The sequence below is a fragment of the Bubalus kerabau genome, chromosome 20 (genome assembly GCF_029407905.1).
Source record: "Bubalus kerabau isolate K-KA32 ecotype Philippines breed swamp buffalo chromosome 20, PCC_UOA_SB_1v2, whole genome shotgun sequence".
NCBI lineage: Eukaryota > Metazoa > Chordata > Mammalia > Artiodactyla > Bovidae > Bubalus > Bubalus kerabau.
In genome coordinates, this window is record NC_073643.1 from 52,304,012 (window position 1) to 52,323,507 (window position 19,496).

Here is a 19,496-nt window from a genome sequence, read left to right on the forward strand (position 1 = left end):
TAGGGGCATGGCTCTTACAAGGCTACAGCCATGAGACTGGAGAGTCAGCACCCCATGGTGTGGAAGGAGCTCCTCCTTCTCAACCTGAGCCAAGGCAGAGGACAAGTCTGCTCATCCATGGTTGCAACTAGAGTCTGAATGCACACAGTAGCCTAGTTGCCAGGGAAAGTTCAGTCTGGTCCCTGGGGCAGAAAGCCCCTTCTGCCCATCCTCAGCAGGTACCTCTGGCCCTGCTCTCTGCCTTGAGGTCACAAGGCTGTACGGCCACCACTGTGGCTGACTTGGAGTTTGGGAGCCTGGGCTTGGCTGTCTTGCCATGAAACCAAGAGTAGCATCTGAGACAGGGGAGAAACATGCACTTTGGTGAGTATCCCATGGCGCCCTGCATCATGCAAGGCATGTTTGCAGGCATTCTTTCAGTTTGTCTTCACAGTAGAGAAAAACCAAGGTCTAATATGATTTAGCCTCTGGCTGTTGCGGTTACCCGGCTAGGAAGTGATGCTGCTGGAGAGACTGGCCCTGCCAGCCCTTCCCAGCTCCTGAGCTGCAGCCTGGAGCCCAGTGCCTTTCACATGTCTACCTCTTCTTCAGGCCACTGAGCCTCATGCAAGTCAAGTGAGAGGTCTAGAAGCTGCCCTCGAGAAACTCAAAGACCAAACCCAGCTCTGGAATCCATAAGATCAGTCATGCCATAGCACTGGGTGTGAACTGCCCCGCCCCAAGCCGGGAACTGTGAACTCATCTAAGCGCTTTGAAGACCCAAGGCAGCTCTGTACACTTTTGGACAGAGAAAGCCACAGAGAAGACAATGTGTGTCCTTGGGACTCAGCCCCAAGACTCCTTTAAAGAAGTCATATTTGGTAGGGGTGTCAGGGTTCATTTTTGTCCAAAGTAGGAGCTTGCAGAGGCTAGCTGTTTGGGCTAACCCTCAAAGAGACCCAGGAGATGATCACCCTCCTGAGCAGGATGCAAGGCCCTGGCCCAGGGCGGAAGCCACAGACTCAGCTCCTGAGGTGAGTACACTGCTCACACCCAAGGTTCTGTCTCTGAAGCATGCCCTGAGGTGGGACTTTCGGAGAAGAGGAATCTGGGAGGTGAGACCCTTTGATTCTGAGACTTCAGAGAGACCCTGTTTTGGGTCCCGGATCAACAAGGGGTCAACAAGGGCCTGTGCTAAAATTGCACTTACCACAAGAAGCTCCCCTTATCCAGCCCCCGGCACCCAGGCTGTCACAGGCGTCTCACCCAAAATAGAACCTCGCCAAGAAACGGCTAAAACGCCCCTCAGTGAGTCATCTCCCAGATGGGCGCAGCTATTTCTATCTAGCATCTTCCAGACGGTGAGGAGCCTGCACTGTGCCCTCTCCCAGCCCCTCCCAGGCCCAGGCCTGGGCTGAGAGGACCAGCACACAGGCCTCCTGGGGAGGATGCTGGCTGGGCAAATCTCTGAGTCCGTAAGACTCCCCTCTCTGGCTCCCCCGTGAACCCCTGGGAGCCTGCTGGGAGGGGGTCATCCTCAGCCTCTTCCTCCCTACTCCAAGGTCCTTATCCCACGTTAGGGACATGCGGGTGGCCCACTGGTTGGGCAGGGAGATGGCTGTGCATCACCAGCCCACCTAGGCTATGGATCCATGACCAGGCCTGGGGCAGGTCCCCAGACTCCGGGACCAACCACAGAGAGAGTCTTCCTTGGCTGGACCGTGTCTGTGGCTCCTGGGCACCCTCCTAGCCTACTGCCCACTAGAATCAGAGGGCAGGCCTTCCATCAGTGTGACAGAGGACCTCTTTTAGAGCCTTGTTATCAGATATCTCCGTAAGCCTAACTTGGCACTTGCTGGGAGATGTGCCAGTCACAGACCTCCTGTCCCAAGACCCAGAGGTGGAGCTAAGGGGAACCCCCAGGGCTCCAGCTACCAGGTAGATGGCTCTGCCAGGTGGTGGCTGATCCTTCTTGAAAGCGAGGGGCCCATCCTGCCATCTCAGAGGCGCAGAGGCCCCTGGACCCCGCCCAGTGGGGGCCTGAGCAGCAGCGGGGGTGGGGAGGCTCAGGGCAGTGTGCTGGTCCGGAGGCAGGGAAGCAGAGGCCCTAAGAAACTGGCTTCCGGCAGGGAGGCAGTGCCTGTGATGCAGGAGCCGGCTCGAGGGTGGGCACAGCAAGCCCCGTGGGCTCTGAAGGGAGGTCCTCCCCGGGACAGCCTTCTCAGCTGCTCCCTTCCTCGCACCGTTCAGTGCACAGCAGGGCAATGGAAGTGATGCCACCCTCCAGAAGCCGGAGGCTGGGGGCTCTGGGAACCGCACGCCTGCATGGTCTCTCCCTCCATGGGGCTCCGGGGCAGGAAGGGGAGTGGGGACACCTTTCAGGACGGGTTTCTCTATCTTTCCCACAGGGACGCTGGTGGCACTGCACCTGCCGCCCTGTGTCTCAGCCCCAGAGGGTAGAATCCAGCCTTGCGTGTGGTTATTTGGCCCCAAAGAAGGCTGCCCAGGGTGGGGCCTGTGGCACTGTCACCTCCAGGGCTGCTGGGAAGCTCTGGGCCCCCAGCAGTAATGGGTGCTCCCGCAGCATCCCCTTCCACGGTGCCACCAGCAAGGAGGAAGGAGGGTGGCACACGTCACGTGGCCCACCTTCCTGCGGAGAGCAGCGGCTTGCCTCGGAGCCCAGCCCTCCCAGGGAGAGCAGGCAGGCTGCATGTCGGATCACTGCACTGACATCATGCCTGATGCTGCATTCACGCCTTTTTCCATTTTGGTACAAGCTGAAACATCACAGAAGCGGGTTATAAATGAGCCCTCCCTGCTGGTGCCAAGTCCAGAGGTTCCTGGGAGGGCCCCATTGGCCAGTATGATGCCATGCCCTTCCGGGCTGTGAGTCATGGTCCAGGCCGCGACTGGAGGCATGCAGCCCACTGTGGGCCAGGGACGGGGGCGGGACTGTGTGCTCACACTGCCCACGGCATCGGACACGTCACCTGCCTCATCCAGCATCCGACTATCTCAAGTCTGCCACTAAACTGCTTCCCCTGTCAACTGGTTGACCTCAGGCCTAGAGGTGGGCACCACAGGGTCCCACAGGGCAGGGCACGTTGGTTCAGAGCCTGTTCAGCCAGGCCTGGCCCACAGGAGAGGTCCATGCCAATGTCATTGGGTCAGGACCCTGAGAAAGGTCCTCGGAACCTGCCTAGCATCTGAGGCTAGGATTTGGATAGTGGAGGCTGAACCCAATTGCTGCTTGGGGCTGGAAGGCCTCACTAGCCTGAAGCTCCATGAAAGGGAGAGAGTTTATACCTTGCTGGTCCTTCCCCACCTCCCAAGGGCCCTCAACTCCCCCGGTCCTACACCAGATGGCCCCCCTCCCTCCCAGGCCTATCTTCTCTGCGCTATATATTCATTCTCAGATAATTTTACAGCCCCCTCTCATAGCTAAAGTTAGGTGTGCCACGCCTGATGGCCACAGCAGTGAAAAACCCCTCTCCTGCACAGCAGCCTCATCGGTCTGCCCCAGTGACTCTAGCCTCCACCTCTCAGTGATCCAAGCGAGATGACCGAGAGGCCCAGCTCCTGGGAGCAGGGCTGGTAGGGCTAGCTGCCCAGGGCTGGCTGAAGCTTCAGGGCATTTCCCCACTGACTCAGAGATGGTTTGGGTCAAAGTGGCTACTGCCAAGCAAACCCACCCAGAAGGGACAAAGGCCACCTAGAGGTCCTTTCACATCCCCTCTGCTTGGAGGTGGAACAGGGAGGGCTGGGCCCAGGAAGAGAGGAAGACAACTTAGCCGCTCCTCAGCCCACCGCTGATCCATGTCCTTCTAACACCTGCTCCTCTTTCCTCACGGCCTGGGCGGGTAGCAAGGCGACCAGGAAGGAGCGGAGGGAAGGGGGCAAGGCTGGAGGCTGCGGCAGAGGGATCCGGGCTGCACTCACAGCACCACCCCCGGGCCATCTGGTGGCCCGGCCCTCGCCGCCGGAAAGAGTGGGATGCAGGCAGGAGAGGAAGAGGCCTGTGGCCACTGCGTCTCTCCCTCCCTTCTCCACACCACCCACCCTGGGTACATACCTAAGCCCAAGGTTTGCCAGGGGGGTGGGGGTGGGGTGATGGCACAGTAGCTTGATCTCGACAACATCTAGACCTTGGAACAGGTGAAGAAAGACCGTGATCATGTTTCCATAGTTTTTAGAGGGGGCTTGTGAGTGATTCTGACTAGAGCAAGGGGGGTGGAAGGCACACGGGTTCCTGGACCTGGAAGAGTGGGGAGGAGGTGGCAGCCCTGCTGTACCCACAGGGGCAGAGGGTGGGCGCCCCTGGGTGCAGGATGCAGCCTCATTTTGGGTGGTGCTCCAGGAGAATTCTGCTGATTGGAGTGAGACGCACAGGCGTGCAGTCAACCCTGCCTCCGCACAGCACTCACTCCCGTGGTGCTGTTCCTGGAGTGAGGACGGACTCCTCTGGAGGAGTTCCAAGCCAGGATGTGTTGCTGGGGCAGCTCCAAGCGGGGCAAGGAGGCCCCCAATGGGGCTGACAGACAGGGCACGGCTCGTCCTCTCCAGGAGTGGCTCCCACCCCGACCTCACCATTCCCCTCCACTTGCTGGCCCACGGCCACACCTGTCTGCTTTGCCCAGCTATCAGAACAGGTGTCTCTGTCCTGGAGGAGAAAGGGGTGGCAGACCTGAATGCGGAGCCACTGAAGAGCAGAGAGGCGGGCTAACAGGGCGGAGCAGGCTTGGGGCATCGGCAAAGCCACCAAGGCTGGCACCCACAGCCTGCTTCTCCCTGAGAGAAATGCGACCTTCGGGAGGTTACGGTGCTTGTGTAGGAACCCACATCCAGGGAGAGAGCAGCCTTCCGGTCTTGTCCCCATCACTGGGCACTGGATAGGCTTAAATGTGAACACCTCTGGGCTCCTGGTCAGTGCGTCCTCACTGGGAGGGGCTCCTGGGGCTGGTGAGAAACGTTCGGACCCTGTCAGGTGAGCAGCTGGAGAATGGTCAGCATTTCCCAAACTGGGTTCCATAACCGCAGCCGTGAAAGCAGGTCTGGGGAAGGCGGCCAGTGACAGCCCTGGCTCGGAGCTCCTGCCTGGACGTGCTGTGAAGGGCCTGGCCCGGAGGCCTGCTCTTCCTCTGCAGTAAGTTGGGGGCCCCTTTCCTCCTGGACCGGAGCCTCATCTCCTCCAGGCACAATGAGGCAGATGGACCGAGTGTCACCAGGCCCTCCCACTCTGCTGTTTTTCCAGGCGCGGCCCAAGGCTGGCTCCCCTCCCTGCTCACCGAAGGTCGTCGGTGTGGGGGAAAGGCTGGGAGGCCCACTGGGAAACTGGTGCTGCGTGTGTGGCTCTCCCTTGATCTCCGCCCACCGCACCCAGCGTCATTCAGGTCCTGCTGCTCTATGAGCCTCTCCGGAGGCTGGATCCCAGGGGGCAGGGCCAGCATAAGGTGGCGGGGGGTGGGGGTGGGGATTCCCGCAGTGGCCTCTCATCCCTGCCTGCCAAACCCCCTGCTCCTGCAAGGCTGGGTGCTTCTGGCTTCTCGGCAGCAGGATCACAGGTGAGCTTCCCTGGCCTTCATCACAGTGCTCTAGATACTACGGAGCAACACTTACCTAACTGATCAGTGCAGGGACAGGCCGTTTCTAATCACAGATGTAATAATCACGAGTGTGCACGCCTCCGCAGGAAGCCCCCACACTCTAGGAGCGACTCCAAACGCACTGAGTCATCTCCCTACACCGGCAGCTCCTTCCTCGGAATCTCACACTTACCTCTCGCAAACCACACGTCCCACACCCACAGCACCTCATGTCACAAATAGACCCTGACCTGTGAACGATTCTCACTCAGCCCTCCCCCACCCACGTGGTCCAAACGGCTCCTGCTGCGGCTAATCCCAGCTGCAGCCACAGCCACGCAGTCACCATGATCCAACCAGCCCAAGAGCAGAGCTCTGGGGGGACAACCGGAGACTTCTGGGGGTTACCGCAGCGGGGCAGGAGGGAGCCACTCATTTCAGAGGCATAGGCCCCAGCCCAGCTAGTAAACTGGAGCACTTGGCCTCCAGGGCACCTAAGAGAGGCTTCCTGGGCTTGGATGAGCACTCCACAGCAATTCAAAGCATCCTGACACAGCCAGGGTAGGGCTGGGGACCCTGGGTCCTCTAGGGCAGAAAGGGGGCCAATCTCATGGAAATGGCCTTCCAGTGGCCTCGTGGTGAGGGTAGGACACTGTCACCATGTGAATCCTGGCTCCTCACCTGGGAAGGGGAGTTGCTCCGCCCCCTCAGGCCCCAGCTAACCGGAAGGGGACACAGAGGAGGCTCTTCCCGAAGCCCAGTCCCCTGCTTCCCTTAACACCTGCTCCCCTCCCCTGCTCCCCTCTCCAGGACCCACTGGAGGGAGGCTGGCCGGGGGTCAGGGAGATTTGCCTCTCTTTGGGTCCTGAGGCTGCTCATGACCCTCTCCAAGTGTGCACCCATTGGAAAAGCTATCCGTAAGGCTCTCTTTGGCCTCCCTACGGCATTTTTCCAGGTCGGACTTGGAGCAGATAAGAAAGCACCTTCTACACAGGACTGAGCCCAAACTTTCAGGAGGCACAGTAATCAGCCCCTCTGGAGATCTGGGACCAGGACTTGCTCTCTACTTCCACACCTGGGAGCCAGAATCCCAGCCCAGGGAAGACGCAGGGGCTGGCGGCCAAGGGAAATGACCAGGAAGAGAAAGGGAACCAGCGGAGGCCTGGGAAGGCAGGTGGGGTGGGGGAGCCGGCGCAGAGGAGATTACCTGGGTGAGGTGAGGGTTGGGGTTGAACCCACACTGGTTGCAGACCTTGTTGTGACACTGGGTGCAGGTGTTGAAGTTTGGCTGGCTGGGGGTCGACGTGAGGTCCGAGGTCTTACATATGGGACACAGCGTGCTGCTGGGAAGGGGGGCGATCTGGGGGACGGAGTAGGGTGATGTGGGGGTGCTGCCTCTGTCTGGTGACACAGAGGGGGACCGCCCTGATCTCTGCGTCCTGCTGTCTACCTGCAGCGTCCTGCGGGGGCCATCGGCCTCCTGGCCTGCAGGGCCCTGCGCCCTCGTCTCCCGGGGGCTCTCACGGCCAGGAGTGGTAGCAGAAGGCTGCTTCGGGGTTGGGGAAGCTGCTCTCTGGCTACCCAGGGGCTCCTTGGGGTCCAGTCTCCGGGGAACGCTGAAATGACATTGAAAATGACAAGGTTAGAGAAGTCGCCTGCAGAGGTCTCCACCAACCCGGGTGGCTGCCAGGTGCCCTCAGCACCCCCCTCTGCCAGCCGGTGCCATTAGCACAGCCGTCCAGCAGCCCAGTGCTAACTGTGCTCCATGCTGAGCCCTGACAAGTGTCCCCACCTGAGCCGTCAGCGCCAGGCCATGCGGTCGGCTCAGGAATGTTCCCTTCATTCCCTGAAATGCAGAGTCTGATTCAGTAGGTCTGCGGTATAGTCTGTGTTTTTACAATCTCTAAGGTGATGCCTTTACTATGGTCTGCAGACCACACGTTGAGAACCAAGGTTCTAAACTATGTATGAGTAACACCTAGACTGATTTTAACATTTCTGACTCTTAGACTGCACACCAAATTACATCAATACCTGTGAGGGCAGGACCCTGGCATGAGTATTTTTTTTCCTCCTTAGGTGGGTTCAAATGCAGCTAGTTTAGATCAACTGCTCTGGCAGGTCTGTTACATTCTGGCTTGTCTGCTTCAGAGGCCCATATTGGGCAGCTGGAGGTAAGCAGGGGAGGCCCTCGAAGGCCCAGCTAATGCCACCTCCAGCAGGGACAATGGAGCCTTCCTTCTGGTGGTCTTCCAGAATGTCTAATGCCAGACCAAGTCCATCAAGATGGGTGATGTGTTTGCTACTTTTCTGCTACTGTAAGAAAGGACAGGGCCGGAGCTCTAGGATCCGGGCCTTGAGGAACCATCGAGGGGAGTTCAATGTGCCTGACGCCACCTCCACCCGACACGGCCTAGCTGCAGCAGAGCCATCGGAGCTGCGTAGAAGGCAAACCGTGAGGCTAAACCCACATCCCTTCGTTTGACCCCCCTCCCAGTTTTCCAGTTTGAAGAAAGCCACATACAAAAAGCCAAAGGCAAGGCTTCACACTGCTTCCATGACATTTTATACTTGCTTCAGTGTGTATTCGTTTGGGTGGATGCTGGAACCCAGGCAAGAGGGCAGCCTGGCTGAAAGTCACTGCGGAGGCCTGGTCACAGCCGCCTGTGGAGCATCCTGGCCTGGCCCCTTCGGCCCGTGCCCCCAGTCCTTGTAGGGTCTGACTAACAGAAGGAGACTCTAAGTCTGCTGCCCTTATGTGAACGCCATCTGCTTGCCAAAAAGATTCAGGAGCCCACTGGTAGGCTGTCTCAGGTAAAGCCATTTTAGAGGGGAACCGCAGAGCCCGCCGGGAGATCCACTCCAAGACACTCTACGGTCCTTCCTCCCTTCCAAGGGACTGCCAGGGAGGAGACACACCCTCGGTCTAATAAAGACTCTTCCAGGAAAAAGAAAAAGGACACTGTTAACTGTCTGTCAGCCAACACAGCACACACCCATCCATCCAGTCTCACAGACTGGCCACTCTGGATGGCCAGAGCCTGAGTCTAGCCCTCTGGAAGTCACCTTTGCCGCCAGCTGTGAGGCCCAGTGCAGTGTGGTGGCTGGTGGTGGCTGCAGCCATCTCTAGGCCCAAAGGGCTCCAGGGCCTTTCAGTAGACTGATTTCTAGGTGTCATAAAGAAATAATCCCACTTGGTTGAATTCATCGTTTCATTTCTTACTTAAATTACTTGGGGCTGGAATTTAAAGAGCAGCCCTTGAAAGCTCATCAGAAGCTATGGAGAGCCCTTTATAACATGCAAAGGGACCAGAACCCTGTTTCCAGGCTGGGCAAGGTCCATGGTTTCTTCTGAGAAAGTAAGCAATTTCTACTGTGTTTGTTTTGCATGGTGTGTGACACGCAATCTTTTGTGTACACAGTGACTTTTTAATTCAATGTTGAGTCGAAATGCAGTCTTTCTGGGGACACTGTATGTGATCATCAGGGATCCAAATTCAGGTTAACTTTCAACTCAGCTGTGGTGGCAGTGAACAAACAAGCAATGCCCTCTGCACCCAGCAGAGCCTGTGTGGCGAGGCCGGTGCCCCCTGCACACAGGCCCGATGTGTGTCCACACACCATGCGGTGGCTGCAGCTGACACCCAGCAATCGCGATACACACCCGTGGACCCTTAACTCTCCTGTCTCCTGGAGGACTCCTCACACCTTCTCCTTGATCTCCAGGCCGCCAGCCACCTCCCTCTGCTCACTGCCACTGACAGCCTGTCCACCATCTTGCTGGAAAAGTGGGAGCGCTGGAGGGGAATTTGTACAACTAAGGCCTCTTGACGACTGTCCCTATGTTTGCCAGTCTCCTGCTCCCAAGGCCCACTTCTCACCTTCATAAATTCTCCCCTCTCCTTCATCATCCTTGTTTACCTCTCTACTCAGATGATTTTAATGCCCATACAAAGATGCTTCTCCCATCTTGAAAAAGAAAAAGGAAATCTGGCCCACTTTCCCCTCCAGCTACTGCCTCATTTCTCTGCTGCTCTAACAGCAAAACTCCTTGAAAGAGTGGCCTCCACTCATGGCCTCCAGCCCCACTCCTCCCTTCCTCTCAACCAGGCCACCCGGCTTCGCCCATCCTTCCACAGAAGTCTCTCAGGTCATAGTCACTGGTGACTTCCACGGCATCAAATCCAAAAGTTGCTTCTAGGTTCCTCCTCTCACCTGATCATCCCCTGACCCGACAGCGCTGAGCCCTCCCTCTCTCCCGAAAGAAACTCTTAGCTTCCTCTGGGAACACCACCCTCTGCCAGGCGGCCTCCTCCCTCCTGGTCACGCTGTTCTGAGCTCTTCTGCAGGTGCTTCCTTGTCTCCCAAACCCAGAATCCCACTTCCGACATTGCAGGGACTCAGCCTTTGTGCACATGAGGCTTTCTAAGCCCACAGCTGCCTGAGGCTCAAGGCTTTATCTCCTACTCCCCACTGGTAACTGCAAATGTGTGTCTGGCCCAGACCCCTCCCCTGAACTCCCCTCTCCTCTCACTGCCGACCCCATGTCTTCACTGAGATGTCTTACAGACACCTCGAACGTGACATGCCCAAGCTGAGCCCCCGATCTGCCCGCATACGTGCTCCTCCCCATCTTCCCCTTGGAGACTCTGACTCCTTCTCCTCTCAGGCCTTATCAGTCATCAGTAAATCTTGGGCTTCAGTGTCTGGACATCCCCGCTGCCTCCTCGCTCCACCTGGTTCAAGTCGCGGTGCCCTCTGTTCTCCAGTTTTGCACAAGCTGGGCTGCTCTCTCTTGCCCGTCTACGGTCTTCTCTGTGCGGCAGCTGGGATAATCCTTCATACACATGAATCAAACTGCTTCCCTTGTCTGCTTAAACCCTCTTTTCCCTCCCACAGGAAAAGCCAAAGGCTTTATAACGGCCCGTGAGGTCCCGTGAGGTTCGGCCCTTTCCCTCCAGCCTCCTACTCTCTCTCTCGCCCTGGGTCTGCTGCCCTTCTGCCAGGCCTGCTCCTGTCTCTGGATGTTGGCACCTGCTGGCACTTGCACGCACACTCAAGAGAGTGCATGTAGATACAAACGCCCAGAGACAGGAGTGGGACCGGCAGAAGGGGAGCAGATACAGGGAGAGTCTTGGCTCTGGTGGCATTGTTGTGGGGACACTTTTGCGGACCAACCTATTAAAAAACGCAGCTTCCGGATTTCCCTGGCCATCCAGAGGTTAAGACTTCACCTTCCTGTGCTGGGGGTGTGGGTTCAATTCCTGGTGGGGGAGGCCAAAAAACCAAAATATAAAACAGAAGCAATATTGTAACAAATTCAAGCCCATTCTTTACCGTCTGAGCCACCAGGGAAGCCCAAGAATACTGGAGTGGGTAGCCTTTCCCTTCTCCAGGGGATCTTTTTGACCCAGAAATCAAATTGGGGTCTCCTGCATTGCAGGAGGATTCTTTACCAGCTGAGCTACCAGGGAGGCCCTAACAAATTCAATAAAGACTTTAAAACTGGTCCATCTAAAAAAAAAAAATGCAGCTTCCGTTCCTCCGGCCTCTCTGTGCTCCAGGGCACTGAGACCTCCTGACTCATCATTGCTGCACCCGTGCACCCTCTGTGGTCCCGGCAAGACCTCTGGGCTTCCTCCACAGCGTTGCCCCAGAACCCAGCACTCACTGGATGCTCATACGTGTCTCCTGGGTGGATGGACTGCACTCATATCACGACTTAGAACAGTAAACGTGGCCCCTAAATGTGTTTGAGCTGAGGAAACACAGCACATGATGGGCGTGCACTTGGCCCGCCCTGGATCTGGCCTCATGCAGGGCAGAACGGCAGGAGCAACACCCCGAGCCCTCTCTGGCCACTTGCTGTATACCCCCAGTTCCACCACACAGAACACTCCACTGACCACAGGAGTGCTTGTGCCAACCGTGCACTTGCACACACCTGAACACCACCATGTACCAGGTACCCGTCACATGTTAACTCCTTTAAGCCTCACGGCAAATCCATGTGGTAGGATGCAACTTGCCTATTTTACAGATGAGAACACTGCCACACATAGAAGTTAAGGAACTTGCAAAGCCATTATGACCTGTAAGTGGTGGTGCTGTGATTCCAATACCAAGCCCAACAGTTCAGACTTCTCTGGCAGCCCAGTGGTTAAGACTGTGATTCCACTGCAAGCAGCATGGGTTCGATCTCTGGTTGTGGAACTAAGATCCCACATAACGCATAGTGTGGTCAAAAAAAAAAAAAAAAGGCCACCAGTCCTTGTCCTAAAACACATTCCGCGTTGCCTCTGGGTGAGCACAATGAGGCTGTAGAGGAGTGGGAAGCACGGCAATGTGATTCACAGAGAAAACCACACTCAGGTCACTTGCTCATTCGAGCATTCAGTCATTCACAAACATTCACTGACCCCTGGAATGATAGCTCCAGGCTGTGTGATAGGTGCTGATGGTATGAATGGATTGCGACTCACAAATGCAAGGTGGGTCCACAGGTGCTCATTGTATTGCTATTCTTTACATCTTATACATATTTTATAAGTATTCTTATATTCTGTATAATTGCTAAGTCACTTCAGTTGTGTCTGACTCTGTGTGACCCCATAGATGGCAGCCCACCAGGCTTCCCCGTCCCTGGGATTCTCCAGGCAAGAACACTGGAGTGGGTTGCCATTTCCTTCTCCAATGCATGAAAGGGAAAAGTGAAAGTGAAGTTGCTCAGTCGTGTCCGACCCTCAGCGACCCCATGGACTGCAGTCTTCTAGGCTCCTCCATCCATGGGATTTTCCAGGCAAGAGTACTGGAGTGGGGTGCCATTGCCTTCTCCGATTCTGTATAAACACCTATTCAATATTTAATTAAAATAAATTTTTTAAAAAGTGGATCAGACAGGGATCCAGTCTTCGGGGAGACTCCAGTCCAGAGATGAGACCAGATGTGCAAACAAATCATTGCAAGACATGTCCACACAGTCCGGGGTGGAGTTTGAGAAGGCTTTGAGAACTCGGAGGCATCTAAACCAAGTCTTCATGGATGGGCTGCCTGCCACCCCCCTCCCAGGTAAAGGGGAACTGAGGCAGAAGGGAAAACACATGCAAAGACCCAGATGCATGACAAGGTGTTGCTGTTGTTGAGTCGCTAAGTCAAGTCCGACTCCTTGCAACTGCATGGACTGTAGCCTGCCAGGCTCCTCTGTCCATTGGATTTCCCAGGCAAAAATACTGGAGTGGATTGCCATTTCCTTCTCCAGGGGTTCTTTCTGACCCAGGGATCCAACCCGTATCTCCTGCATTGGCAGGTGGGTTCTTTATCACTAAGTCACCGGGGTAGCTCCAGGACAGGGTGTAAGTCAGTGCTGTTCTCAGCATTTAGAACAGCTCCTGGAGACAGTGTGCAGCAAACAACTTGAATTCAGAGGCAAGATGGGAAGGGCCAGGAGAGCAGGGCCTTTAAGCTTTTCAAACAAGGAAGTATTCCACTCTGTGACAAAGAGATGGTGGAGGTAGGGAGACAGAGAGAATAACTGAAAGTTGCTCAGTCGTGTCCGACTCTTTGTGACCCCATGGACTATACAGTCCATGGAATTCTCCAGGCCAGAATACTGGAGTGGGTAGCCTTTCCCTTCTCCAGCAGATCTTCCCAACCAAGGATCGAACCCAGGTCTCCCACATTGCAGACGGATTCTTTACCAGCTGAGCCACCGGGGAAGTCCAAGAATACTGGAGTGGGTAGCCTATCGCTTCTCCAGCAGATCTTCCTGACCCATGAATCAAACCAGGGTCTCCTGCATTGCAGGCTGATTTTTTTCTAGCTGAGCTAGCAGGGAAACCCTACCAGGAAGATAGAATAAGGTGACAGCCCAAAAGACAGTCCAGGGGCTGAGAGAGAGGGAAGGCTCAGCAGGAGTATTCTGGCCTGGGGTCTGGGGAGTAGGGTCCTTTTGACTGAACTGGAGGATCTGGGGAAAGAAGCCAATTGGTGGGTGGAGACTGGGGGGTGAAATGGCAAAATCACAAGGTTGAGCTGGTTTTGTCGAATTGGTGACCTCCGTGGGGGCATCCAAGAGACATCAAGAGATGGGTTGGAGCTTGGGTTCAATTCAGACAGGTCTAGATATTTTTACCTGGGAGAGTTAAGGGTTCAGTTCATAAGCAAGTCTCCAGAGGAACCTCCTTAACAAAGGTCTCCACTGGGCACAGAAGGGAGGGAGGGAGGTGTCCATAGGTGGGACCCAGCCCAGCCTCCGGAAGCCCTGGTTTCATGGATGTGGCTCATCAGCAGTGAGAGCCCTGGAAGCCAGTGTACCTCCCTCAGCCTCCGGGAGCCCTGCTCCTTGGGGAGGGCTGGGATGAGGACAGGTGAGCAGGAGGGGGAGAGGAAACTGCCATGAAGTGGGAAAGACACAGGAGGACAGGCAGGCGGAGGAGGGAGAGGGCAGAAGCACGGAGGAGTGGCTGGAAGACAAGGAGGGGAAGACTAAAAATGCCTTATCCAGGCTAGATATTTTTAAAAGATGGCCACGAAAGGTGGAGGATGTAAAAATAGCTGTATTTCCACCAGCTCTCCTCCCTTTCAGCATTTAAGGCTACTGACTGATCAGAGACAAGTCTTAAAGCTGGTTAGCAAAGCAGGAAGGAGCCTCCGCCACAAGGCCCAGCCCATCGGCCTCCCCCGCAACTCTCCTCAGTAACCCAAGGCCTGCTGTCCCATTCCATGACCGCTGCCAGGAGGAATAATCCAGATTGCGCTGGTCAGAAGCTGGGCTCTGCTCTGTCAGAAACCCCCAAGAAAGGCAGGAGGCCAACAAGCTCCAGTGGCCGAAGATGCTCTGACCCCAGGTACGACCCTAGGGTCAGAGCCGGGGCTGCCCTGGCAGGTGTGCTCGGGGGGGCCTGCTCAGGCTGGGCAGACTGGCCGGAAAAGCAGGGAGAGACTGTGTGAGGTCCCAAGGGAAAACTAGGCTGGATTCCACATGGCAGCCTTCTAGAGCATCACACCCCACCCCCCGCCCGCCCCCTGCCGCCTCCAGTTGAGTATTTGAAAGAAAGATACTTCACACAAATAAATAGCTGTCTTTGCTCACCAGGAGGGGAGTGAACTTAAGGACACTGTTTTTTCTAAGTCAGAGCAGCCGGAAGAGCCCTGCAGGGTTCAAACAAGGTTTTTGATAAATCCCTGGCTGACCTTTCTGTAACGGGCAATTACAGCCAAGGAGATGCAGGGGGAGGACTTCTTTAAGGCCCAGGCTAGGAAGGACCTCTAGGATGGCCCAGCGGCCCCCGTGTGTCCAGGCAGAGAATCAGGGGCTGCAGAACATTGGGCACCAGGATCTAGTTCTGGGCCCCGGAGCAGCTCTCTCAAGAAGGGATGGTAGAATTGAGAAAGTTTGAGTTAAAAAAAAAAGGCCAGTTTTCACACAAGAAAACATTTCCTGACTTGCCCACTTTCAGGCCAGTAGCCTCCTGCCTTTTTGATCAACAGTCCCTATCACTAAAACATGTTCACGTATCCCCGACAGATGACTATTTACCAATTAAGTGCATATATATTACTGCTAAAACACACCTCCCTAACTGGCAACGTTTGAAAGGATGAGATAGGGCACAAATGTAAATAGGAGTTTTCACGTTTTTCTCCCATGCCTCACTTGACTGTCCTGTCTCCCTCCTCTCCCAGCACGTGTGCCCCGGTTCAGAGGGAATTCTTACCTTCCCAGTCTTTAAAGGGGTCTCTGCTGGTTGCCAAGACCAGGTTCTCTCCTGCTCTCAGCCCTGCCCCATCACAGGTGTACTGAGGTCAGGGTCGGGGAGGCCTGAGGCTATCAGGGGGCCCTCCCCAGCCTTTCTGACCAGATGAACCAAAAAGGAATTGTCTTGCTAAGAGCAGCAGCACAGAGGTGAGGTCTCCACAACACTCAGCCGCAGGCCTCAGGAGCCTGTGAGTGGACACAAAGCCAGCACCAGGGGCTCAGAGTGCATCTCTAGAAGTTTTTATTCATTCATTCATTTTTTAAAAGTTCATAGGAACCTTGTTCCCTAGTCTGGGTCTCAAGTCACAGGCTGCTACCTTTCACACCATCCTGTCTCTCAAGCATTGTCCACACATCCCCTAATGCAAGCCCTGCCTGAGGCCTGGGAGCTCCCCAAGGGGCCAGAGGCTTTCCTGCATCCGTGCCCACAGGCTCCCCAGAGCGCTGGCTGAACAGCACCATTCCAATGCGGCTTCTGGCGCGGAGCCTCCCGGGGTCCCCCTCCCTGTGCGTCCCCCACCTGCCCGGTCCCCGTGCTGCCCCACTGCAAGGCACTGCCCACTGTCTGCCTCTTTGGTCAGACTGGGCACCCCAGGAGGCCAGGGGCTCCCAGAATCTAATTTGGTTGCAATCTCTGTTTGCCAGTCGAAGGAAGCAGAAGTTCACACAGGTAGTTACAATCAACTGATGAAAAATAACTTGCAATTAGGCAAGATTTGTAGGAAATGAGTCTGGTAGGGCTTGAAAGCAACTTCGTATTTTACGTGAATTAAACAGTCATATTTACATCATTTACCTTTTACAAATGTCTCGTTCAGCCAATTACCACAAATTCCAAGGGGAAGGGATCCAAACATTGTTTTTACTATAGCATATAAAGGAACTGGCTTCCTTAGGTAGAACTCAGTAGGAGGGGAGCGTTACTGCTTTTAGTGCTCTAATGTCTTATTCCCACTTATTCATCAGTCTTGGGTAACAGCACATCAGTAGGAGATTCCTGAGGGAGCCGGGAGCAGGGGCCCCGGAGTCAAGAGGGCCAGAGGAGGGAAGAAGCAGCAGGTCAGAACAGAGTGACCAGAGTCACCGCCCAGAGCTGAGACCCAGGTCAGCAGCTCCTCAAAGGCTCTCCCCAACCCCTCCCAGGCGTTCCAGGTGGCCTGACCTGGGACATCAGAGGAAACAAGGGCCCCACCTTAGGGACCCTTCCCTTTGGGCACCATAAGGACTGGACCTAGTATGCTGACATTCGTGTGGACTAATCCCTGCACATTCCTGTCCTAAGGGCTACGGCATCGACAGCATTTGAACTTTAAAGAACTCCCTGGCCTTTCTAGCCTGTGGTGACTAGGGTACCCTTCAACAGTGCATCCAGGCCAGTCACATGACCCCGTGGACTCCCCTCCCAGGCTCAGCTTTCTAAGGGCACACATGGTAGACAGGCAAATTCTTCACCCCTCCTACAGCCTTCTCAAGATCTCTGGCCCCAGTCCAGCCCTTGGTTCTCATTTACCAACCCTGTCTTCCAGGAGTGCTGTGGCTTCCAGGCATGGCCCAGGAACTCTAACCCAGCCCAAGCCACTGAGGCACCTGCCCCCAGACAGCCCTGGGTTTGCAGACATCTGCACCGGGACCCCACATGAGGACCACTTGGAGCTGCAAAGCCTCCCAGTTTTCTGGCTCAGGGGGAAGATTCCTGAGCTAGGAAGCTCTAATCAGGAGCCAGGCATTATTACATAAAGCTGAGCCAGCCCTTCCCTGCTTCTCGCTCCAGCAAATTCTACAACTGTAGCCTTTTACCAAGGGGACAGCGTTATGCTTGTCAGCTCGCCTTCAGATTCTGCTGAAACCAGGAGATAAGTTAAGAGGAGACTCTAACTCTTTGTGACAATGGAGGCAGCAGGCCTCACCCCTCGCTCCAATTGGAAGCCAGGACCCTGGCTCACAAAGCTTGACAAGCTTCGGCCCTGTCTTCAGACCAAGCACAGCAGCCTGAGCCCTCAGCCTGGCCTAAGGGCCAGGGACACATCCTGTGCCACAAACACGGCTATGGGCCCGCTTCACGTCCGGCCGTGATCCAAGCGCTGGAAGGAAGACAGGCCAGAACAATGCTGTGAGTAAGATAAGCCAGTGCCTGCATCATTAATACGTGAGTTAGCTGAACATCTGCCGAGCGCGGGCAACCAGGTGGGACCTGAACACACCTCAAGTGTCTGAGGCTTCCCATTGCCTGCTCTTCCAAGACCAGCAGGGAAACCCCACCAAGCCTGAGGAACCCTTAGCTCCCTTCTCCTGGAAGCCAGTGGGATCCAAAAACTACATCTATTGTGTATTCTGGGAGAGAAAGAAACACCAAAGTAATATCTCCATGTTAAAAACCTCTCTGTCCAGAAATAAGGCCTGCTCTTTTCCTTTCCGCCCACCCCTAGTTTAACATTTTTTAAACTGGTAAGAGCTTGTCTGCTCTTTATGCTTTTATACCATAAAGAAAAACTTACCTGTGACCCAAAAATGGTAAAAGAAAATTGTGACCGAGGGTCATCTCTGGCCCCTAGTTTCAGCTCTAAATGAAACAACAGAAGGGGGTCCCCGCCTGCTCATCTCCCAGAGCCACCCTGCCTGCACCTGCCTTCTGTCCCTTGCGCCCACAGCCCAGAGCACACAGCTGGTCCTTGGGCAGGGCTATTCCAACCGCTAAAGAGTCCTGCCTTCCGACAAGGACCTGCAGCACTGGAAACCACAGGTCCTGAAAAGAGAAGAGAAGCCTCTGAACAACGCCTTTGCCTGGCGATTTCAAATTTATTACAGTCAAGGTGCTGAGGAAGTGTTTAACTAGTGAATGCGATTCTTTACAGGGCCTGTGAAAAAAATCAGAATGACTAAAAACTGACATCTCAAGATGGGAAACGAGACTCAACATTCCATCAGGAAAAAGCAGGCCTTAAACGACACTGCAAAAGCAAGAGTTCCCACCACCCTTCCAGCCTTCAGCATCCCCGTGTCCATTGTTCTGCCTGCCCCCTCAGCCTAGTTGCAGAAAAATGCACATGACTAGGGGCTCAGTTTCCTTGTTTGCCAATTTCACAGCCTTTCCTCTGTGGCTCTCTTGTCTTTCACTTCTGAGGGCTCTAACTCAGAGGGAGAAATCTAACATCTACTTGTGGCACTTGGGTTCCTGAAACTCCCTCTCCCTTAGACTGTGAGGGCTAGAAAGGTGCTGGGAGTTCCTTTCTAGATTCCTCCTGTTGAAGGTTCACCTACCAGCCCCCCAGGGGGCTTGCCTGCCACTGGGAGAGATTTCCCAATAACATGAGAGGCCAGGGAGGCGCTCCCCTCGCCCCACCCCTCCTTACCCCACCCCATTCTTCCTCCTGCTTCAAGGGGCTGATTCCCACGGCTCAGCCTGCTGCTGTAGGATAGCTCTCTTGCAAGGCCTCTTGGGCCTGACCTAAGGCCAGAACTTCCTATCCAAGCAGCCTAAGTCCTTTTCAGTGGGGGCCCTTAGGCAGGAAAAGCCCTCGACCAAGAGCTCCCTTCCCTACTCTCCTCCCTTTCCCAGGGCTCAGCCTCCAACCAGCACAGGCTTGGGGATGACCGTGTTCCTACTTGACACGTGTTCACATGTCGAGAGCATTAAACTCAGCCACTTGGGCTTAAAAAATCCATTAAGACAGATGTACTCATAAGGAAAATGTGGGTCTGAGAGTGGTGATTAAGACTGAGATGATGAGATGCTCTGTGAGTACACATGCACACGTGTGAGTGGGGGGTACGCGTGAGTGCTCACATGTGTGTGCAAGGTTGTGTGTGCATGTGGGCACTAGTGTAGGTGCTGTTGTGTGCGTGGGCAGTTCACTGCACATACACGTGTGTGAGCGCATGTGCGGCCACATTTTTCATGGTACATGGAGTTACCACTCTGAGTAACAAGTCCAGGATGTCTGCTCCCAAGGGGAAGGGCCGATGTCCTGAGGGACTAAGCCAGCCCTGCGTCCTCACCCAGAGTGCCCAGGCCAGCCTGAGCCAGCAGAGAGAACGGGGTCACCCCAGCCTGCAGAAGAGCAATGCCAGGTGCCCAGCAGGCGCTGAGAAAAACACGCGCTCTTTCCTTCCTCCCTTCCTTCCTTCCCTGGCTTACCGCAAGGGGAGTGGGCAGGGAGCCTGGGATTCTGATGCCAAAG

The 19,496-nt window shown here is 55.3% G+C and overlaps 1 protein-coding gene across 1 annotated transcript in view; it reads right to left on the reverse strand.

Annotated features, from left to right (window-relative positions):
- The window catches only part of BSN (bassoon presynaptic cytomatrix protein), a 74,622-nt gene that overhangs the window by 27,481 nt on the left and 27,645 nt on the right, over positions 1-19,496 (reverse strand). The window contains exon 2 of the mRNA XM_055558005.1: positions 6,769-7,177. Coding sequence (XP_055413980.1) covers positions 6,769-7,177 — 409 coding nt within the window. The remainder of the gene's footprint in view (positions 1-6,768; positions 7,178-19,496) is intronic.